Genomic DNA, 24,843 nt, shown 5'->3' on the forward strand with positions numbered 1-24,843 from the left:
GCCTTTACCCAATACAAGGAGGCCATAGCAGGTACCCAGAAAATAACCCCTCATGTTGTCTGCTTGTCAATTTCTCTGTAGATTTATGTGTATGTTTTAATATAATATAAAATGTTGTTCAAGGAAGAGCTGAGCAATAATGAACAGTCACATTATTTAGCTAAACACCTCTGCTCATTATAGTGACAATTAGTGGCACTCACGTCTGATGATGTGGAGGGGACAGGTGCATATCCCAATCCATAACTGCATGATGATGTTGCAACATCATTGGATATCATGAGGGCTGGGGAGCAGCAGACTGCAGCTAGTTTTTTCTTTCCAACTGAAAATTCCTAGAATCCTTTCTGTCAGGGTCATGTGATTTCTTGGTGACCACATGGGATATATGTGTTTCTGTGCTCTCTTCATGGGGTCACCATTCATATATGATCAAACATGGACTGTTCCATACAAGCTCTATATGAAACTCCCATCACAGTCACTGATGATTTTTATACACATTCTGTCCCACAGTTAACATTGACTTGAGAACAGATCACCCTCCCACATATAGTGTCTTAGGTTATTTGGAGATATATAGAGATGTGGATTAATATAATGATAGCATACATAGTAAACTAGTTATTATTCTATTCATGTAATGCCTCATGTACAAAACAGTGGATGGTGTCTGCTGCAGCTCTATAATGGGAGTAAATATTTTTTTTTAAAAGAATGCCGACATAATTAGTCCCATTATGGTGAAATTCAGTGTGTTACAGCAGCATAGATAAAACAAATACAAGAAGCTCCAAGCTAAAAGCATTACAGTGACAGTAATTACAGATAAAAAGGAGAAAAGATATAAAAGTAGAAGGGGTACAAAGCTTTTGTTTCAAAAAAACTTTTCACATGTCGTAGAGACATGATCAGTCTGGGTCTGAGTGTTCAGACCCGTGGCGATCGGGAGAGCTCTGTGTAAGAAAAAAAAGAGGCATGCTCCTAAAGCGCCATTCTAAGTAGAGATGAGCGAACCTGCCAAGGTTCGGGTTCGTATGAACCTGAACTCTTGGCGTCTAATTCCTGCTGTCTGCCCGCTCCGTGAAGAGGGTGGGTACAGCCTGAGGACCACCTGGAAAACTGGGATACAGCCATAGCCATAGCCCAACTCTTTTTTTTTTCTAACACAGAGTGGGGAGAGGCTGCACTGCAGCACCTCTTCTCCCGGCTTATTCTTCTGATTAGTACGGGTCTGAACACTCCTTCTCACACTTTTGACTGAAGCAGGCGGTCACTGACAGAACTACCCAATGCAATGTCAGTGTTGTGCATGGGGTGGGAGTTAATGTAGGATTTGATTGAGCATTACACTATATTGTATTCTAATGTGTTATTATATTGTATCCTCCATAAACAAAAACAAACAAACAAACAAAAAGCTCTTTCTATCTCCTTATGGTAGGTGCCATATAGTGGTAGAGTCAGCAACTGTAGTAGTCTATGGGTGCCCAGTTACCACTCCATATGCATGCAGCCATATTTGGAGCCTTTTTTTTTCATTGTGCAGAAGAAATTCTGACAAATGAGAAATAAAATCAATACAAAGTACAGAAATAAGGTCAGGGCTAAATACTGACAAAATGCCTATGATGTATGTCTGTATGCTTGTTTGCACAAGACCTAAATATTAGACTGCTTATTTCTATGTTTCAGATGTATTGCAGTGGTGTAGGAAATATTTTCAATTTTTCACTTTCTGATTAAATGCCACCGGTGACAAATAAATTATTCCTACATTCTGAGCCACTATCACCTAAATCTTCTAAATGTGACCAGTTTAAGGTTAAATTATAGAGCCAACCATGGAAAATCTGTGGAATGTAAAGATGGTATCCAGATAAAATCCTCAATAATCCCTATTTTTAAATTACCTATAACATGTGCTCTAAGGGAAGCCACCCTCTGCCAAAATTGTTGAGCACAAGCTTGTCACATGTTGCTAGTCTCAGCCTTGCCTTTCCACTTCCATTGAGTTATTATTTAGATGATTTATTACTTAAGCCGTAATGCACTAAATTGCAAATATCCGTTCCATTTAGTTTTCAGCATTAAAATCCCTATTTATTTCTCACAGCAGAAAAATCTGTTACATCATTGAGGACATGGTTGGGAGAGTTTAACACTTACATTGGTTATTGGTAATGTAGATTTGCCGTATGTTTTTATTTCTATTAAAACAGTACTACTTAGTGGGCTAAACCTGATTTTGTTTTCTGTGAAGTTAAGTTTTCTGTTGTTGAGCTTTTTTTTTTTTTTTTTCTTTTTTAATGTGCCCTTGGTTTTAGAGCCATATACAAGTGATTGGGGTGACAAACAGAACATTAAAAAATAAAAAACACAATACATAAATAAGGTAAATGGCAGACTAGAAGGGATAGAGGACCCTGCCTGTGGGGCTTACGATCTACAATGTAAAAGCAAGGGGACAGTAATTAAGGGGGCAGCTAGTCAAAGTGTGGAATTATTACAGGTTGTAGCCTAGCTTAAAGATATGTGTTTTCAGCTTGCTTTTAAAGGTCCTGATGGCGGATTAGAGCAAGATGTGTAGTGGTAGTGAGTTCCAGTAAGTACATCTTGTAGGTGGTTGTGTGAGGTATGAACAATGAGGGGAGACCAAAAGGAGGTCATTGGAGGTTCAGAGGCTGCATCAGGAATGGTAGCAGGCTATCAGGTCATAGATGTACAGAGGGTAAAGGTTGTAGATGGCCTTGTATAGCATGGTCAACAATTTAAAATGAATTTTTTGGGCAATTCAGAGCCAGTGAAGGCATTGGTAAAGGGGAGAGGCAGAGTTGGAGAATGGTTGATTAGTCAGGTAGCAGAGTTAAGGATAGACTGGGAGGAGGCAAGTGAAAGTGTTAGATGGAAAGCCAGAAAAGAGGAAGTTGCAGTAGTCCAAGCGGGAGATAATGAGGGCATGTACCAGGAGTTTTGTTAAGTTAGGGATGAAGAAAAGAGCAAATTTGGGAAATGTTTTTGAGGTGAAGGTGAGAGGAGGTGGTCCGGGTCTGAATGTGCAGTTTAAAAGACAAGGTAGCAAGTCCCAGGGCAGTGGACTTGAGGGACCTGTGAGTAAAAGGTTAGATGAAGAGTAGGAGTGAAATGGGGGTAAGATGGTTTGTTCTGTTTTGTCCATGTTGAGTTTTAGGAAGCGGGATAAGAAGAAGAAAGATATAGATACACACACTGGAATAGTGAGAATAGCAGAGTTGTAGTTTTTTAAATGTATACTGCAATTTCATTTTCCATCAGCTCAGTGCTAGAACCTCTACTGTATTAACTCAAGATGATGTGCATCATATACATTTCCAAGCATTTTTTATCATGTATTAGTAAAGATGTTTTACGCCATTTCTTTATTGCTATTCATAAATCTATTCTTTTAGCCTACTCTTTAGCCATCTTTCTGTCTTTTATTATATCAATTTTAGCATCAAGTAGTATTTTCAGTACTTTGAATGTCTGCCATTTCTTTTCTGTGTGCAAACTCTCATAGATGTGCATGTTACGCTTCATTCTGTGTAAAAGTCTGTCCATTGTTCACATGTTTCCTCGGCTGGTAAAAGCTGGTTTTATATGTACACTTACTGCTCTCTTCTTTTTTGCAGACTTTTAGATTGTCTATAATCAATCACTATTTCTTTTACTTGTGACATACAGCTGTCATCAACACATGATGCTTTAAACACATACTATGAATTGATTATTGGCGCTTTTTTTCCTTTCAAAGCTCTGGTAAACTTGCTTACTCTGTCTCCTCCTTCTTATTTTCATGCAATTCATATGGCATAGAAGCTTAATGATTCTGAAACCTAGGTAAGTAGTCCAATAGTCTAAAATGAATGATATTTAATTGGCATCAGATTGCATGCAAACAGCTATTTTTTCATGTCCTTATGGATGACCCTCATAGCCAGAAATTTAAGTTAGTTGTAAAGCTGATCTATATAGCATTATAGTGGCCATCTCAGAACAATTTTTTACAGTCTTTGTGGTGATTTATCCTAGCGTATAGCTGCATTCCCAAGACTAGATGCAGATAATAAAAAATAATATAAATAAATATTTAAAAGCTGTTTTTGGTCTTGCAGGCTTCACTAGAGCACAGATACAGATCCTCTTCTCTTTCTGATGGCTATTCTGACAGCTTAGAATTTCCAACAGGTTTCTTTTATGTTTAATCTGCCTCAATTGAAACTTTTTCTAACTTTTGGATTTTTCAGCCCCATTCTACTTAATAGTCTGGATTGTGAATCCACCGCACATACTCATAAAATTGAGAAATTGTTCTGACCTGCTATGCTGTTATATTGTATATCTGCAACTATTCTTTTAGGATGTAATAGCTCACTCTATGATTAGAAGCTGCACTTTGTGACATCATGCTAGACACCTCTGCTCTCAGTATATTAAAATAGCCATATTTCAACCCCCATGTCACACTCTATTTGTAAAGGTAACATTATCATAAGATATGTTAGAATGGTATGTACTAAAAATGATAAGACCAGTGGGGCTACATTTACATATTTGACCATTTTATAATCTCAGATTGCAACTTCATCAATCAAATTTGAAAATTAACAATAGCGGTTCTCAGTGAATGTACACATGACTTCTCATGAATTTAGAAAGCTCATAGAAGCTCCATCTCTCCAAGATGAGTTCCTGTGATTTCTGCCCTTTATTTGCATATTTTGTTTTCTTTAGGTCAGACAGGCAAAGGTGAAAGACCTAAATTAATTCTTTGCAGAAGATCCATCCAAAGACAAGTTGTATATGAGATCTGTTCTGTCTAACAGACAGTGGAATCCCTGCTCTGGGTTATCAGATAATGCATATTGATGGATGAAGACTGGCTTACCAGCACACATTTCCATTCTTTATCTTTTTGCGTCCCCCTTTAGGTGAACCCTTCTGTCATTTTTCTCTGCGTGCCCTCCATTTTCCTTTTCACGGTTGTCTCTTGTGTAATCTATGCTGAAAAGGTGAGGCCAGTAGTATCACTTATTGGCCACTGTGAAAGGAATCTCATTTTATACCTCTCACTTTCTTTTTTCTCTACTGTACTTTTATGCAGATATGTGACTCTCCTCTGGGCTGTCAATTAAAAATCTAATGAAACAAGACATAATTATTATCAGTAGTTTCCACATATTTTAAAACCGTCAACTTTCTCATTAGATTTTTTTTTTTTTTTCATTTTGATGCCATTAATAAATATACAATCAAGCTGTAATTTTACATTTCCTAAATTGTATAATCCTCAAATGTGTTAAAGTAAATGCTAAAAAGGCAAAGGACTAATCCTGACACTAAAAGTCATAAAAAAAATAATAAACAGCATTGTGTTTTTAACCCATGTTTAGGAGGATGTTTTTTTGTTTTTTGCTTTTTTTAAGCAATTCAGTGTTTAGTACTGCACTTACCTGTCGGCACGTGAAATAGCACCAAAAGCAAGCTCTGATCTGACAGGTTGTTGCTCGCTTGCTCCTCCTGATTGTCCCATTTAATAGGGCCCTAAGTAGTTGCCTCTCAGAAGTATGCAGAGGGGCAAGAGTACTGCAAGCACTACATAATTAAAGCATGATATTCCCATCTCAAGATGGTATCCCCTATTCATAGGGGAAAGAACCCCATAAATCTGAAGAAAAGGGTCAAAATTGTCCCAGGAATGAATGGTGCACACTATGCATGCGTGACCAGTGCTCCATTCCATTCTCTGATGTTACCAAACGTTTCCAAGTTCAGTGGTCAGAACTTTTCAGTGGACCAATAGAGAATCGATGTGGACTATTTTTACTATTTTCAAAATTGGTGCGGGTCCCAGCAATTAGACAGCTTGTTGTCCTCCTATCTATGTTGCCCTCTATCATATAACATCTTGAGATAGGTATAGCCCGTAAACAATTTTTAGGAGATGCCCCCCCCAAAAATATGTAAAACTGTGCAGTCCTTTCCTAACTTTGTATTTGTTTCTTTGTAATGTGTAATGTCCTTACTAATCTTAACCCGAGATTATCATCAATTTTTGAATGACGGCAACTGTGTAATGAACCGTGTGGAAGCATTTATCTGTAGAGTAAAAACATGGCCTTCTCTAAAATAAGGATGGAAAGGATAATAAGCTCTATACCATTCTGAAGAATGCTGTAGTCTCATATATTTAATGTCTTACAAGAATGCTACTAAAACCTATTCACATGTGTTATCAGTTAGTTGTGACATATCTCAGAAATCCTCTCAGTACAATCAGGCTTCATGTACAGTTTGTGGAATGCTTCAAAATAACACCTGTGATTGCTGTGCTGCAGGAAAGCAAATCCGGCTGCTATGATCTCATTTAAAGGAATACTGTGTTTTTTGTGGGGGTTTTTTTTGTCAAACTAGTCTGATCATTTGTGATAAGCCTAAGTTTGTATTCTTTTTCTGGGTTGAGGAGTGTAAATAATTGCAATCCAGGTCCACTTTCGATAACAGGGCCCCATTCAATTAATCTTTTATGTAAAGAATTTTACTTCCATATGTTTTTTTATCAGGAGAGCATGGGGTTTTCAATCACAGCATGTATTTTTACATAATTTTGTAAGTGGCTTGAGGGATAGCGTTGCAAGTCCTGACTTTTCTACATGGCATATACTTAAAGCCATGTGATCTGCATCTGTTCTTTATCTCCTGGTGTTTTGCTGTCTGTCCAATTGGTAGATGTCGTCAATTCCTTTTTCTCCCCTGCTATGTGTCCATCTCAAACTTGTGACAGGCCTATTCAAATTTAATGATGGAGTTGAGGTGGGAAATTCTTCTTTTAGAAGTACTGTAACATACATTCTTCCTTCTACCTAATAGTATTTGTTACGGTTTAATGGAGCTATGGGGCCCAGACTCTGTGCAGGACTCTGTGATAAAATAAAACACATCACATGTTAAATCTAAGGCATATGGGGGTAGGTTAGTGCTCCACAGAACTTTATTATCACCACTTTATGGCTCTGTACAATATAAGGCTATGTTCTCACACAGTATTTTTGCACAGTATTTTGGTCAGTATTTTGCAACCTAAACCAGGAGTGGATTGAAAATACATTGTTTTGAAATAACTACAATTATTGCCATTTAATGATGGCCATCCACTCAGCATCAACAGTGTGTGAACATAGCCTTTGTGTGTTTTCAATCCACTCCTGGTTTTGTTTGCAAAATACTGTGTGGGAACTCAGCCTAAGTTTGTATTCAGTTGTAATATGTGCCAGTGTATGAGGCCTTGAAGAGGTTGTTCATGGACCAGGAGATGGCTTAAGGGTTCTGCTTCCTATTTACGATGTCCAATAGATGGACAATGCTGCAGCAACATTGGCAAAATCCCGCAGCTATTGGACATTCCATGAAGGAGTATTTTTGTCCACACACCATGTTTAGGATATATAGCCACCTCTACAAGTCTCAGAAGCTTTACTTCCAAGATGTGGAGTCACAGAAAGTGAGCATTGGGGAGCAGAAAAGCTTCAGTCATCATGTGCTCCATAGACAACCTTTTTAACCCTATGATGACTATAATAACAAGAGTTGGTCCTTTTGCCTGTAATCCATTAAATAAAGGGGTTATCCAGAATCTTCCTCAGTTTAGATGTGGTTTAACAGCTGAATTATGTAATGTAACAGTAAACTGAAAAAATCAGTTTCCTGCCCCCATTACCCCAACAGCACAGCACTCCTCGAGCGTTGTGCTACTGAATGCCAAGGCTCTGCTTCCACATTTAGGGGGTTGCTCGGACAGAGAAAGACAGCTGGAACAAACAGATTTGTGTATATTTAGTGGTAGTAGAGAGAACTTTGATTCTGAAGCATCGCTTTCTGAGTTTGAAGGGGAAGGATTAAAAAGTACCCTTGGACTTTTGTAACATAATCAAAGAAATCAATAAAGATTAGTCTGACATGATTGGCCCTCAGTAAAGCCATGCTGGTTTGGATCCATCAAATTGTTGATTCTTAGGTGATCCATTATCTTCTTTTTTAGAAGAATTTCCATAATTTTTACTACTACAGATGTTAAGCTCACTGGCCTGTAGTTACTGGGATCTTCTCTACTCCCCTTCTTGTGGATGGGTATAACATTGGCCATTCTCCAATCATCAGGGACATCTCCTGGTAGCAGGGATAGGTTATACAGATCTATCAGGGGGGCAGCAATCACTGATCCGAGTTCTGACACTGATCAATCACTGACACCTTATTCAACTTTAAATGGACAAGTTCCTCTGCAACTTCAGCCTCTGAAAACACTGGAGCTGAATCCATGTAGCAGGAGGCAATTCTGTGTCCAACCGTCCTGTGATTGTGAAGGCTTCTTTCTGAAAACACTGAGCAAAAGTAACTATTCAAATAGTCAGCAACCACCTTATCTCCATCGATAAACGTATTCTCCCCACTACTTATTTTAGTAATGCTGCAGCTATTCTTCTTCTTCCTGTCACTTATATGGGAATGTAGGGAATGTAGTCTGATAGCTGTGCAGGTGAAGAGAAACAGTAAGCAATATGGAGCAAGCAGAAAACTGCATCAGAGGAGCAATATTCGAATGCTGACCGATCGGACTTGAGCATGCACAAGTCACACTCATCTCTACACTCCATGTTTTATTATGATGTCTTTCTTTCATCTTCCTTGATAATGACTTGCGCTTGTGCAGTAAGTGAGATAGTAAAGAGGCAGGAAGTCAGGAGCGCACATTTTTGCGCATGTGCAGTAGCTCCCGACACCTGTTTGTTAGCCTGGCACTTTCAGGGCCACACAGCACTACTGTCCTGAGCTGCTAAGTGCTAAAGTCTCACCCTCTCAAACTAGTAAGTGATGGCAAGAGCTGCATGGTAAGCTGCAAGTAGGAATACCTCTTTAACCCCTTCACGTCAGCCATCTGTATATATACGTTCCTATTGCACATGCCCCGTGCAGTAGGAATGTACATATACGTTCCTGACTGACAGGGGCTTTGTGATGAGAACGGGATCGCTGCAGGGACAGCGATCCCGCTCTCATCTGTGTACAGCACCGGAGACAATGAGGATCAGCTGCGATTCCGCAGCTGACCCCCATTAACCCCTTAGTGACCGCCGAAACGGCGGTCACTAATGGGCCGGTGCCGCCGCTGTATTTCATCTCCCCCCACTGTGAATCCATGGTGGGGGGAGATAAAATAAGTAAAAATCAGACCCCAGATCAGCCCCCTAGTGCCCGAGTCACTAACCCCCCCTCCCGCGGCGGCCATCTTGAATCCAGACTAATGTCTGTTCACAGTGATCAAAAAATTAAAATGAATGAAAGCCCCATGCTCTCCGCCACCGGAGGTAGCGGAGAGCATGGGGCAGTCATCGGGACCCCCCCTGTGGGGTCCCGGTACAAGCGATCAGCGGTATATACTATATACCGCTGATCGCTTGTGCCATGTGCCGCCGGCACTTTTTATCCCCTGTCACCATGAATGATTGGTAACAGGGGATAAAAAGTGATGTCCCCCCCACCCCCAAGTGGCCCCCCACCCCCCCTGTCACCCCCGTCCCCCAGTCAACCCCCCCCTTCCCCATATACTCACCTGCTCCTGGAGCTCCTTCCTCTTCCGTTTCCTGGCTGGTTATGAAGTGCGCATGCGCTCCACAACCAGCCAAGCTCTGAAAATTTAAAGTGACAGAGACCAATTTGGTCTCTGTCACTGAACTATGATTACTGTGATAGAAAATATCACAGTAATCATAGTAATACAGTGAACATGAATGTATAACGTACAAAAAGTGACAAACATACAAAAAAATAAAACACACACTTTTTATTATAGTAATAATTGCAGTTTACACCCAAATTACCCCTAACCCCCCCCCCCCCCCCCCCCCCAGATTACCCGTAACCACCTCAGGTTGCCCGTAACCACCGCACGTTGCCCATAACCACCCCAGGTTGTCCGTAATCACGTCAGATTGCACGTAACACCCCAGATTACCCGTAACCACCGCACGTTGCCGGTAACCACCGCACGTTGCCCGTAACCACCGCACGTTGCCCGTAACCACCGCACGTTGCCCGTAACCACCGCAGGTTGCCCGTAACCACCGCACGTTGCCAGTAACCACCGCACGTTGCCAGTGACCCCCTCCAGATTGTCCGTAATCACCCCAGATTGCCTGTAACCACCCCAAATTACATGTAACCACCCCAGATTAGCTATAAGCACTTCACTCTATCTGTAACAATTCTAGATTGTCTGTAACCCCCCCCAGGTTGCCCGTAACCACCCCAGGTTGCCCGTAATCATGCCAGATTACATGTAACCCCCCAGATTGCACGCAACCACCGCAGGTTGCCTCTGACCACCGCACCTTGCCTCTGACCACCGCACGACGCCTCTGACCACCGCACGTCGCCTCTGACCACCGCACGTCGCCTCTGACCACCGCACGTCGCCTCTGACCACCGCACCTTGCCTCTAACCACCCCAAATTGCCAGTCACCCCCTCCAGATTGCCCGTAACCACGCCAGATTACAGGTACCCACCTCTGATTACCTATTAGCACTTCAGTTTATCCGTAACCACCCCAGATTGTCCGCAACCACCCCAGATTGTCCGCAACCACCCCAGATTGTCCACAACCACCCCAGATTGTCCGCAACCACCCCAGATTGTCCGTAACCACAGCAGGTTGCCTGTAACCATACCAGATTGTCTGTAACCACAGCAGGTTGTCCGTATTCACCCCACGTTGCCCGTAACCACCCCAGGTTGCCTCTAACCACCCCAGGTTGCCTCTAACCACACCAGGTTGTCGTAACCACAGCAGGTTGCCTGTGACCACCCCATGTTGACCGTATCCACCCCAGATTATCCGTAACCACCCCAGATTATCCGTAACCACCTCAGACTGCCCGTAACCACCCCAGACTACCCGTAACCACCCCAGACTGCCCGTAACCACCTCAGACTGCCCGTAACCACCTCTAGATTACCCATAACCACCCCACATTACCTGTAATCTAATTTTTTTTATTGTATTTTACTAACTGCGCTATTCTAATAACTGTTACTAGCTGCGGTTTTGCTCCAGCAAATTGGCGCTCCTTCCCTTCTGAGCCCTGCTGTATGCCCATACAGTGGTTTATGCCCACATATGGGGTACCGTTGTACTCAGGAGAACCTGCGTTACAGATTTTGGGGTACATTTTTTCTCCTGTTCCTTGTGAAATTTAGAAATTTCAAACTAAACCAACATATTTTTGGAAAAATTCAAGTTTTTCATTTTTACTGGCCAATTTTGAATACTTTCCTCTAATACCTGTGGGGCCAAAATGCTCATCCTACCCCAAGATGAATTCTTTGAGGGGTGTACTTTCCGAAATGGGGTGACTTTTGGGGGGATTCTATTCTGTAGACATTACAGGGGCTCTGCAAACGCACCTGGTGCTCAGAAACTTCTTCAGAAAAATCTGCAGAGAAAATGCTAATTGGCGCTCCTTCCCTTCTGAGCCCCGCTGTGTGCCCATACAGTGGTTTATGCCCACATATGAGGTACCTTTTTACTCAGGAGAACCTGCGTTACAAATTTTGTTGTACTTTTTTTCCTCGTGAAATTGAAAAATTTCAAACTAAACGAGCATATTATTGGAAAAAAATTTGAGTTTTTCATTTTTACTGTCTAATTTTGAATACTTTCCTCTAACACCTGTGGGGTCAAATTGCTCATCCTACCCGAAGATGAATTCTTTGAGGGGTGTACTTTCCAAAATGGGGTGACTTATGGGGTTTTTTCTCTCTGCTGACACTACAGGGGCTCTGCAAATGCACCTGGCGCTCTGAAACTTCTTTAGCAAAATCTGCAATGGAAAAGCTAATTGGCGCTCCTTCTCTTCTGAGCCCCGCTGTGTGCCCATGCAGTGGTTTACACCCACATATGGGGTACCGTAGTACTCAAGAGAACCCATGTTACAAATTTTGGGGTGCTTTTTCTCTCATGTTCCTTTTTAAATGAGAAACTTTAATCTAAATGTATATATTATTGGAAAATTTCAATTTTTCATTTTTTTACGGCCTAATGGTGAATACTTTCCTCCAGCCCCTGTAGGGTTAAAATGCTCATTATACCCCTAGATTAATTCTTTAAGGTGTCTAGTTTCCAAAATGGGGTCACTTATGGGGGTTTCCAGTATACAAATCTCCTAAATCAACTTAAAATAAGAACTGGTCCCTAAAAAAATCAGTTTTGGAAACTTTCACGAAAATGTGGTAATTTGCTGATAAATTTCTAAGCCCCGTAACACCCTAAAAAAGTAAAATATGTTTATGAAATGAAGCCAGAATAAAGAGGACATATTGGTAATGTGACTTAGTAACTAATTTATGTAATACAACTTTCTTTTTTTAGAAGCAGAGAATTTCAAAGTTCATAAAATGCTAATTTTTTCAATTTTTCATGATATTTTGATGTTTTTCACAAAAAACACACAAAGTAGTGACCAAATTTTGCCACTAATATAAAGTGCCATATGTGACGAAAAAACTATCTCAGAATCGCTAGCATACGTTAAAGCATCACTGAGCTATAAGCGCATAAAGTGAGATAGGTCAGATTTTGAAAAATTAGCCTGGTCTTTTAGGTGCAAATAGGCTTGGTCTTGAAGGGGTTAAGACACATAGTAAAATAATTAGTCATTTTTACAGCTTTCATATACCAGTCTATTCATTCAAATCTACTCCTCCAGGAATGTATTATGTAAGAAAAGTCCTTACATGTCTTTCCTTTTAGCTGGATGCCTTACATGCCATTAGTTCTCTATGCAACTAGTGTACCTAATATGCACAGTATGGCGACAAACCTTTATTTCTAGCCAGGCAACATTATTTATTAAAGATGCTCTTACTTTGTTCAGTTATTTACTTGCTGTCCTTCTCTTTTTTCATCCTGCTGACATTTTACAGACCATATTTTTTCAAGACCAAAATAGCCTTTTCAATACAGAGATTAATTATTAATTGCACAATAATTGCCAATAAAAGTAGCAAGCATTTTATTTAATTAAACTTTTACAGGCATCTTGCTGCTACTCTTATTTATATCCTCTGCCACCCTGCAGTGTGGACCCAGACACATTTCAGGCCATTATACTCACTAAAAATCAAGGGTTTATTCTACTTATATGGCTATCTAGACTTTATCTTCTTTGACTGTTCAACTTTATTGAAAAGTTCCACACAGTCTCACTTTTCCACTTTTCAGCTTCCAAATGTAACCATGATATTTGAAATTTGTGTGCATGTCATTCTAGGTTAAATGTGAGCTGTTTTATCCAAGAAGTTATATATGACATTTGCAGAAGTATCTGCGTTAAAGCTCTTACAGCTTTATTTTTTCTGAACAAAAGTGGTGCCGCTAAAGTTATGTTATCCTATGTAAGCCTTAGGCTGGGTTCAGACTGCTGTTTTTGCAGTCCATTTAACAGCTCTGTTAATGTTTTGTTTTTGTTTTTTTAACTATTTTGATCCTTTTTTTTATTTTTTTAATAATTTAAGGCAATGGAAAAACTGGTCCAAACAGATGCACACGGTTGCACCCCCCCCACCCCCCCCCACACACCTTCCTTTCCACATAAAAAAAGGTATGTTAAATGCACTGTAAAAATGTGAACCCAGGATTATTCAGCAAACTTTACAACAAAATGACAAACATACCTAAAGGCGCTCCTTATTGCTTGAGTATCCCCCTGAAATACCTCCCAATGTATGAATGAATATAGCCCTGATGTATGCCATAAATCCGTACATAAGGGTAATGAAGCCTATGGGACCAGCGGAGAGGTGGGCAGCCTCTAGCGTCTATAAGCGAGGCGAGCTGCGGAATCCGCGGCAGGTGATCCGGGATTCCATAGTCATTAGGTCATTTGTGGCACTCCCTTAAATTAATATAACAAAAATAAATTCCTTAAACTAAATAAATGCTAAAAAAAAAAGCACCACACAAACATGTCACATTTTTTAGTTTATGGTGACATATAACATATACTATATGTTAGGAGTAAAGCCTACAAATCTGTTCCTGGTTAGGTTGCAAAATAAATTTTTTTTTTAAAAAATGACAAAATGCATACATCAAACCAAAGTGCTTTTCAGTATATCATTAGGCATACTTGTGTTGCCAGTATGTTTTTTTTTTTTCCTATCTGTATGTATATATATATATATATATATATATATATATATATATATATATATATAGCTATCATTTAATATAATAATAAAAATAAAAACATAATTTAATGTATAGCATAATTTAAACTATAATTTGCAGAAAGTACACTTAATTGTAGGAGATGAAAAAAATATTAACATAGGGTAGTTTTCAAGACTTAATATTGGGCATTTCAAAAGTCCTAATAACCTTTAGATCAAGGTTCCCTCTGCTGGTTAGATTTTGCATTTGCAAAATCTAGATCAATACGTTGAATATAACATCTCTGCATTGCAGATTTCATGAAATGTAGCATCACTGCCTTAGTAAAGGACTTAGATTCCACAAAAGCTTATCACATGTGATGTGTTGTGATAAAATATCTGAATAAATCACATTACTAAACTCTGGCTTTCTTAGATTTATGGGTGGATCCCTCTCTTTGAAGGTAAAAAAAAAAGATTGAATTAATACTATGATAACATAAGGGTGCATTATTGTTAGGATCAACAGTCAGCCAGTTTTGGTGAAGATTAAGACCTTAAAGTGTCACTGTCATTCAATTTTTTTTGCAGAAATCAATAGCACAGGTGATTTTAAGAAACTTTGTAATTGGGTTTATTAGCCAAAAATGCAGTGTTTTTTTTTTTTTTTAAATAAATTTGTTTATAAATTTTTATTTTTCCGGATTAAAAAGAAAAAAGAACATACAGTAATTATAATCATTTCCATCACTATTAATATAGAAGTAATAATACATAGCGTAACATCCCAATCTTCAGAAGCTCTCCCCCCTGTCTTCATTGTTCTTTATGGCGAGGGGAGAGATGAGGCACCAAAACAGGACTACAAAAAGTTAATTTACAGCTACATACCAGGCTCTCTCATCTGACATCAGCACTGACCTCTCTGACCTCTGAATAGGGGCTTTCAGCAGCTCCCTGTGGTGTTATCCTTTGTTCTCTGCTCTCTGCTGGTGATTAATCTCCCTCCTCCCCCCTCCCCTCTCCATAGCACAGACAGGATGCGACTGAAGTAAGACAGTCAAGATTTCCTGATTCTGAGCAGTGAATGACAGAAAGGAGGGGGGGGGGGACCTGGGAAAGTCTTTTTAAATGCAGATAATGGCACAATTGCCTAATAAACCCAATTACAAAGTTTTTTAAAATCGCCTGGACTATTTATTTCTGCAAAAAAAATTTAACGACTGACTGCCGTTTAAACTAATTATTAAATACTGTACTAAAATTTAGTTTTAGAAAAATGTATTGAATTTTATTATGGCAGAGATACTGTAGTTTATAAGGTATATTAGGGGATGGGATTAATTTATTAAGTATTTTGATTCAAGTTGACATCATCATGAATTTATTTAATATATATGATGCATTTTTTAGGTAAATCTTTGGAAAAGCAATAAACATTTTCTCCAAATCATCTCTTGCTTAGGTAATTATAGCTCTCCACAACCTTTAACCTTATGGCTAAACATCTCGTAAACACTTATTCAAAATACCAGGGTATAGTTCATGTAGCCTGACTGGTACATGTGCTGCAAGTTCTATGAAAGATTTTCAGTAAATTCTCCATTAACTTAAATGGAACGCTACATTGAAAACATGGTATAAGGACATTGCTTTGAATTACGCCAACTTGGAGAAATGTACCCCTTTGGTCCCTATAAAGTTTTCATAAGCATAACCTGCCTCCTGCCCTTGCTGGTGGTAGCACATGTCCCTCTCCATTTATTTGTTTTAAATTCAATCTCCCATCAGACTCCCTTAGATACGTATATTACAATGCAGTCTCAGATAGACCACTGTTTAGGTAAGAGTACAGGTTAGACAATGAACCCAGTAGATTTGTTCTAAAAAGCAACAATACATCATTAGGGTTAACTCCAGTGTAGCAACTTGTAAAATCATTTTACTAAGGAAGGGAAAGGTTTATACCTAGTACATATGCATAGTAATAAAATACAAGGGTCCTATTAATTTTTCATCTAGGAAAAAATCATAACACATTAGTTTCTTGTGTTTTCCACCAGTTAAAAGCAGGGCTGTGGAGTCTGTAAGCCGCACCTCTGACTCCTGAATATTATCAGGGATGACTCCAACTCCAGCTCCTTCATAAATGGCCAGTCTGGCTCAACAGCTTCTTCATATTGTCCTACATGACCTGTGGCGACTTCTGCTTGAATAAGGCAAAGATAAAGCAGATCCTCCTGTGCTGCATGCTGTGTGCAGTGGATGCAGCCAGTCTCCAGCCACCATGTCCTGAAGAACTCAAAACTAGACTAGATTGACCAGGTGGTCTTTTCTGCTGACAGTTTTGTATGTTTCTAACTAAATATTCACTATACACAACGAAACACTGCTAGTAGAGATGAGTGAAACTCGAGCATGCTCGAGTCCATCCGAACCCGAACTTTCGGCATTTAATTAGCGGTGGCTGCTGAAGTTGCTTAAAGCCCTAAGGCTATGTGGAAAACATGGATATAGTCATTGGCTGTATCCATGTTTTCCAGACAACCTTAGAGCTTTATCCAAGTTCAGCAGCCCCAGCTAATCAAATGCCGATCGTTCGGGTTTGGATGGACTAGAACCCGAACCCGGTTCGCTCATCTCTAACTGCTAACAATGCCAGATACCTGTGATATAGAGCGGAGACATACTGTAGGATTTATCAACTGTCTGTCATGCTCCTCAATCATTGCGGCCCCACAGGAACTACCTTCTCAGCCAGTCAGTGACCACAGCTGTTTCCTGACTCACTCATTGATTGTCTGAGTGGGCATTTCTGAGGAGTGAGGCCGTGACATTACAGGATCGGGAGTCCAGCAGGAGAAGGTTGAGCCATAAAGTGCACTGCAGGGGCACGGTAATAGGTAAATAGGACTTTTTTATTATGATCCCACCACCCCCTGCCCCCCCTGAGTTTTTTACTGTTTCCCAGAATACCCCTTTAATTTCTACCTCTCTCCATCCAAAACTAGCTCCAAATCTGACTCCATAGCCCTGCTTAAAAGGCAGGGAACTCACATTAGTAGGAAAATCATTATTATAGGGAGGATCTTTCTTGAAGAAAATTTACAGCTGTCAGGGGGGGAACATAATAAACAATCACTACTTACCTGTACCCGGGCCCTAGAAGTGCCGAAAACCCTGCCAGAAGGCATTTTCCAATGCTGTTAGGACACTTGGTTAAAATACCCACCTGACTGATGGATCGCATGCTCAGCCAATCAGTAACTTGAGCGGCATCCTATCCCAGTTACCGACTGGCTGAGTGTGCAGTCCATTAACCAGGTTGTAATGTTTGAGCAGCAACAGACCCCATAGCCCAGCATGGTTTCCAGAGAGGCACGGGGAGAGGTAAGAAACAATTGTTTATTGTGTTCCTCCCTGCCGGCTGTCAATTTTTTCAAATCGCCAGACTTCTACTTTAGAAACAAAAATTTTTGGAGTGGGCACCACAATTAGTCAAAATGAATACTGAGGGTGCTACTGTGTACCCTATGACAATGAACAGATTATTGGGGAAAGAGGGACAGAGAAACATAGGGTATAGACACACAATGCACACCAATATACAGTATATTAAAAGTAATATTAAAATAGCTTTATTAAACCGCCTTTGCAAAGGACATTAATAACACCTAAAAATGTATACCCGGCATCAGCCTACAATACAGGCTGTGCTCACATTACTAACAGTCTTGCTACCTGCAAGACCTATCCCTGGGGGACTACTGGGCAAACAATAACCCAACAATCATATGAAAATAGTTACTGTATCAACAATAGACATGGAAACAGGAAACATGTAAAAACGACATATATCAAGAACCAATTGCCACCTGCCAGTCTCTGTCCCCATATATAGTAGTGGAGAAAAAAAAAAACACTCGTATCGCCACCGCGTTGTGGCTTCGTCTTTAAACTGGGGTTACTCTATATAACACTTGTTATAATACTCTATATAACACTTGTTATAATAAGTCAATGCTAATATGACATACTGAAAACTTGGCTCATCTGTCCTATTAATGTGTGGTGGGATGAAGTCCTGCAGAGACCCATCTTATAGCAAAAAATAGGGTAGAGTCCAGAGGTGACAACATGTATCTTACCTATAAAAAATAGAAAGATAACAAAGAGAAGTTGAAGAGAGAAAGAGAATTGTAAAGACTTGTGATTATCTTCCCACGCTGGTAAATTACACCCACCCCCTCATGCTGTGCTTATTTTTCTTGTACTTGCTTAATAATGCTGCAAGCCGTTTTCTACTGACTCTGGCATTGCAATTGGCTATCACAACACAATAACATAAATCTACTAATATGCCACTTTACATCCAAATTAAACTAATCTATGTATCCTCCCTGCCACCGTGTTTTTGAACATTTTTCTTTTTATAGACTTTTTTATTGATTCATTGTAACAAAAGAAAAGAAAAAGTAATAAAACCATCTCTCTACATCTGCTTCTTTTATCTCTGTTTTCAATAGCTAAAAGCTGCCAAATTATATAGGTGGTTCATCCATATAGATTCATCTTTTCTTTACGTGTTGGACTGTGATGTCATTCTTCTCTGACCCCCTTAAAATTACAGGTTGCCTCAATGGCCACAGTCTTATAGGGAAAAAAAATAAAAAATGAAACTGCCTTAATTCCTAATTTAATTTTTTCCCTTTAACATAAGACTGGTATGTAGTACTTTGTAGTATGTAGAGTGCTGCTTTGAGTGAATGAGAGGGCGTTCGCTTGTCCGCTGCCGCCGCTCTCCGCTCGTGGGACTAACATGTTAGGAGAGGAAGCGGACTGCGCTCTCCCATTCACTTAAATCAGCACACTGAGTGCAGCGGGATTTCGCGGCTGAGAGCTCCACCGTGGAATTATACCGTGTTTACTCAGTGTGAACTGGCCCTAAGGCTGACTTTATAACTGTGTTGGAGGCTCCCTTGGGTGCCTCCATCACATCTTATATCTGAAATACTGGAAAAAATAGCGCAGTATGCAATATAATTTTCACGATTAAATTATGGACACCATGGTAGAAATTCAATGGTAAATAAAATGCAGGGGATCCACCAGTGCCACTTTTTTTTTTTAAATTCTCTAGTAATTGTGTTTAAAAGGGCTGTTCTGCTCATACAAGCATTGCGGCTTCTTAAAAGTTTACATGCTCTTAGTGCCCTCAATCGTACTTTTTGTAGAATAGGCCTCAATTTTAACATACGAAGCGTTTCTGTCATCCCCATTTTTTTCCCTCTTTAGACAGATTAATGTCTTATGCACACGTTGTATATTTTTGTCAAGTCCAGAGAATCCTCCCGCTATCCACCCATACAATCCGCTAAAAATTACAGATTGGGCATATGTAGTGCATCCGTATTTCAGTAAATCCGTTGTTTTTTTTTCCCAACACGTCAATTATAACTCATCCGTATTCTTTTCACAGAAATACAGATGCAAAACATGGTTATAATCCTTAAAAAATATCGGATCTCATTGATTTCTATAAGAGGATCAGCATTAGGACATGTCCTTTTTTTTCCTCAGCATTGGGTTGTGTCCTTGTAATCTACTGATCGTGAAAATAGCCCAATAGATACCAATGTGCACTAACTCAAATATGAAAATAGTGATCAATAGATTACGAGACGTGTGAATAAGGTCTAAGGGGGGATTTATCATTGCCATGCATCTGTGAAATTGTATAAATTTGTTGTAAATTTTTGCGCAATCATTCAAAAAATTGCAACTTTTTGCAGATTGGAACTGCCTATTGACAGATTTTTATTTAAAATATACTTAAAAATTAGTCTGTCAGGATTAAAAATGGTGTATTTTCATCTGTGCAGCACAGGAACATCACATCTTAATTGTTATTGTAGGCAGAATAGTAATAGAGTCAATCGCATCCTTTAATCGGGTACCATCTGTATGTACAACACTGACATGTTGCCAGTCTTCAGATAACCAGTATAGACCTGTTGCATCTGGATGGGGTGCAGGTTTGAGCACCCATAATTGAGAAAGATAAGTTAAGATTGAGAAATCATGTTAATTAGATAATCAAATTAGTATCAATTCTTTCACAAACTGGTCTTGTTATAAAAAGCAGCACATTTCTAGATCGTCGTCATGCATTACACTTAAAATTCACAAACATATCCAGTAACACATGTTTGCTTCCTCTGTTATTCGCTGTCCACCTTTTTGCATTTACATAAAAAAAAACACTAATTTTCTCTGTCATTATGCAAACAAGCTGTCATACTGCAAAGCTACCAGTTAAGATAATGAAGCTCTTGAGCCTAAATGGAAAATTGTGATTTCTTTAATGAATTCACATCCATGGCGTGGCTACTGAAGTTATGATCATTGAATGCTAATATCCACCATGTGGAGTTCAGATCCCACAAACTCTCTTATTCTTTTCTAGTTCATTTCTGGAATCCCAGCATTTATTTCTTCAGCTGTCAATGTAATATTCCTGCAAAGTACAGTGATTAATATAAAATTAAATACATGGATACAAGGTGCTGCCCCAATGTAATCCTCTTTATGGGCTGTGTGTAAGCACAGATGGTTATACTCTGTGGCTTGTCTGGAGCCTCCAGTAGCAAAGCTTTTTCAAGCCATAATGGATCGCCTTTATCGGTCTCCATTCCTGCTTTCACATTAAATTAACTCAATTTGTTTTATTGGTATTTAATATATTCTTATGACTTGCACAGGTAGGCTTGGGATGGCATTGGAAATTTTAAATGGCTATTGACCTTCTAACCACTGAAATGCTGTGGCTTAATCCATTTATTTTCTTTCTGCTACATGACAGGTCCAGATGAGAAGCATTAACATTTACCAGACATCTCGAAAGAGATTTCCTATTAGACCCTGTGTCTTATGTTTGTTTTCTAGAAAAGAGCATACTTTTTGTCACGCTGTGAGCACATGGAGCAGACAGTGAAAAATATTATTTTAGAAGCTGCTATTCAGATATCAAAGCCTTTTCTGTTCACTTCTATGTACCTGATTGTCTTCTGCTTTGTTTTAGGGACCCCTCTTCTGGTCAGACGGAGTAGTGACCCTACAGTGGGACCAGTGGCTGATTTCCATCCAGGATCTTCTCATACTGCTGAACAGAGTATGAAACTTGCCATTCAGGTTAGTGTGCACCCAGACATCCCTCACATGTAATGCTAAGTCTAGTAGGAATGGTCTGACAATTCGTATTATTGTATTGCTGTGATTACAATATAACTATATAACTTGGAGCTGTGGGTCTAGCATTCATTCCTTTACCTTTCTTTAAAATTAGTTATACATTGGACGGGACTAGGATGATGGCCGTCGGAACCACTTCTCTATCAGGCATTATTATTTTAATGCGGAAGTATTCCTCTTAAGATTCATCACTGTCTGATTTGGCATTGCTGCCATAGTGCTAGGGTGGTCAGAGCCAATAGTGATGTTTATTTATATTTTACATATTTTAAAGGGACCCAGACAGCAAGAATCATGCTATAAACCCACCTGCACCACACTATTAATTTGATAATGTTAAGAAACTTTAAAACCAGTGCTCACTGTATTCTAAGGACTTACAGCTAGTTATCTGGATGGGCAGCTCCAGGCAACTAGTCAGTGTCATGGCTTTAAACAAGTCTGCTGAGGTGTTATTAATAAGGCAAAGAGCATCCACTATCTTCACTGAGAGCTTCGAGCATGTGTAGTAGATGACATAGGGCATGCTCTATAACGCATCAGTAGTCATGATTATAACTATGACTAGTTGACTGCAGTTGCCTATCCAGATAACCAGTTGTGGGTCATTGGAATACAGTATACAGTGCATGCTAGTGTAACCATTCAATTTTAACATTTTGAGATCAGGCCGAGCTCTCGGGCACATTATAGGACACTTTATCAGAAGAGGAATTGTGTTTTTCTGGTGGGTATATAATGCATTTTTCACTGTCAGGTTGGCTTTAAAATAGAAAGATTTCAGTAATAAGAATAGCAGAACTCATATTTCTGTTAAAGAGTACTTGTCTTTTCACCTAAGTGACAATTCCATGCTCTGCTGCTAATGTGAGTGATATATAGAACAACTGAAAGTCCCATAGACTTGCACTGCAATACTCTTACTAATATAGTGTTATCACTAATAGTGGTAGCTTAGTAAAATACATGCTGAATCATCACCCCTTCTGGAGATCAACAACCTGTTCCACACTTATTACCTTTTCAGTCTCTTTCCCCCAGTTCTGAGCATGTGGCTCATGTACACACTTATAAAAAGCTCCCTGTCCGGCTGTTTATGCACTCAGTAATGCAGGGTGGATTAATTACAGTTAGGTTATCAGCAAATTGACCTCAGATTACCCCCCCTCAGCATCATCGAGTGCAAAGAGAAAAGCTCACACACAGATTTCTGTCTCTTCCGCAGAAAGCAGCAGGCTCAGAACTGGGGGAAAGAAACTGAAAAGACAATAACAAGTATGGAAGGAATTGTCAGTCTCAAAGAGTGGGGGGTGGGGGGTACTCAGCATGTATTTTACTAGAGGGGAATACCCCTTTTAAGTGTGTTTTTTCATGCTTTACCCGTGACTGGAAATGGAAAATAGTAAAACTCCAAAATGTGTATTTTCTCCATTTTAACGCAAATTACTATTAATTGAAAGCTGCCGTTTTTTAAGCTTAACCCTTTCACGACCTGGGGTCATTGATTCCTCAATGCCCAGGTCATTTTAGGACATCAGCTTATGGGATCATAATGACCCATAAGCTGATGTCCCTGTGTCTGCTCCCTCTCCTCTGTCCCCTGCCGTTGTTACAATCTTGTGACAGCAGCAGGGGAGAGAGGGAAGGGGGCAGAGCTCACGGGCGCGCGCCCAGCCATCCCTCCCGACCTCCGCCAGCTTCCATAGCCAGTTTCCATGGCTACCATCGGGGCTCTGCGATCACTTCGCAGAGCCCCAATGGACAGCGGACAGAGAATTTTCCCTCTGTAAAGGCAGAATTCACTGTCAGAAGCCCTATAGATGCTGCGGTCGTGCTGACCATAGTATCTATAGGGTTAACACTCAGCACAGGAGCGCAGCTCCGATGCTGAGAGTTGCAGCGGATGTCACCCTGTGGGTGTCATTCTGCGGTGTGAATTAACGTTGCTTCAGCATCAGGCATAGGCTGCAGCAACATTAATTTACTGCCCAGCGGCTGGAAGGCGTTAATTAAACTGCAAAAACTCATTGTTCACAGTAAAACTGAATAGTTGTAGATTGTATACAGATATTTTTGTAGTGCAGTTTTTTTCCCAAAGGTTTTTTTCTTAATCTTTTTAAATGAACAACCAAATTACCAATCCAGGGGCATCTGATCACTGGGGCCTTTTCTCTTTCGCACCTCCACCCATCATGTGTTCTTTTAAATGATTGGAGGCCCTGTCAGACATATGCACTACGTCTGACGGAAATAGCAGAGTACATTGTTTGACTATCTCCAGCACACACCTGTTTGTTGTGTAGTTAAAGGGGAAGCATTACTTACCTATCTATCCCAATTTTGAAACTCCAAACAATCCATTTCTTTGGGGGGAGGGGGGGGGGGCTTGCTCGCTCTGTATTGTGTTTCTGTTCTTCCTGGTTTGACATTTCCCAAAATGCAAGGCTTTCCCTCAGCTGACCATCACAGCCCCCCATCCATTACAATTAGTAAAATTAGTGCAGCAGCTGCTTCTGTCCGGTTAGAGATGGTGAATCACTCAGGGGATTGGGGGATCTATGGAGGCATGGGAGAAATGTTTCCTAAGGGGGGATAGCAGCAGGAGCAGGAGACAATGTGAATTGGCACAGGGGCCATTTTTTTTCACTTCCTGGATTTCTATCAGCTACCAGTGTGGCAGAACTGTACAGATACAGTTATACATTGTATAGACACATCTATATAACTTTTAATGTACTTTTAATAGAAAACAAGTTTTTCTTATCCGGAGTTCCCCTTTAAGGGCCCGTTTACACTTAGTGATTGTTTTTATTAACAGTTGTCCAGTGTAACTTCATAAAACCATTATAAACACTAGAAATTATAGTTTATCATTAGGGAAAGCTGATGTGTTATACATAATGATTTTTATTGTTAAGTTACAACATATATTACTCTTTTTCCTCTGTCTTGTCCCTACTATATTGTATTATTATTAGTATCATCAAATATTTTATAGTACCAACATATACTGCAGCGCTGTATAGAAATTGTCACTTGCCTTAGTCCCTGTCCCAATTGGGACTCACAATCTAAATTCCATATTAACCTATCAGTATGTTTTGAAGTCTTTAAGTAAATTATTTCATAGTTCATGCAATAGGAGAAATAGTGCAAGATGCATTTTTGGTTGTAACAACTTCACAAGTAATCTATGGCTAATCGGTGGTATAAGAAAGTAACCTCTGCCTGAACACTTATACACTTAAGAGAACATATGGAAGTCAGGTGTCCCTGCCCTCGTCTCACCGCCCTTCTGCACATAAAGGACAATGATTTGTAGCTTTAATCATTAATTTGTTTATTTTTTGCTAACCACTGTGCA

At 39.8% G+C, this 24,843-nt stretch overlaps 1 protein-coding gene across 6 annotated transcripts in view; it reads left to right on the forward strand.

The window, feature by feature from the left end:
- The window catches only part of PARD3B (par-3 family cell polarity regulator beta), a 926,479-nt gene that overhangs the window by 168,455 nt on the left and 733,181 nt on the right, over positions 1-24,843 (forward strand). For all 6 annotated transcript variants that reach the window (XM_069983415.1, XM_069983416.1, XM_069983417.1 and 3 more), the window contains exon 4: positions 21,310-21,419. In XM_069983415.1, coding sequence (XP_069839516.1) covers positions 21,310-21,419 — 110 coding nt within the window. The remainder of the gene's footprint in view (positions 1-21,309; positions 21,420-24,843) is intronic.

Source organism: Dendropsophus ebraccatus, chromosome 9 (genome assembly GCF_027789765.1).
Source record: "Dendropsophus ebraccatus isolate aDenEbr1 chromosome 9, aDenEbr1.pat, whole genome shotgun sequence".
Classification (NCBI taxonomy): domain Eukaryota; kingdom Metazoa; phylum Chordata; class Amphibia; order Anura; family Hylidae; genus Dendropsophus; species Dendropsophus ebraccatus.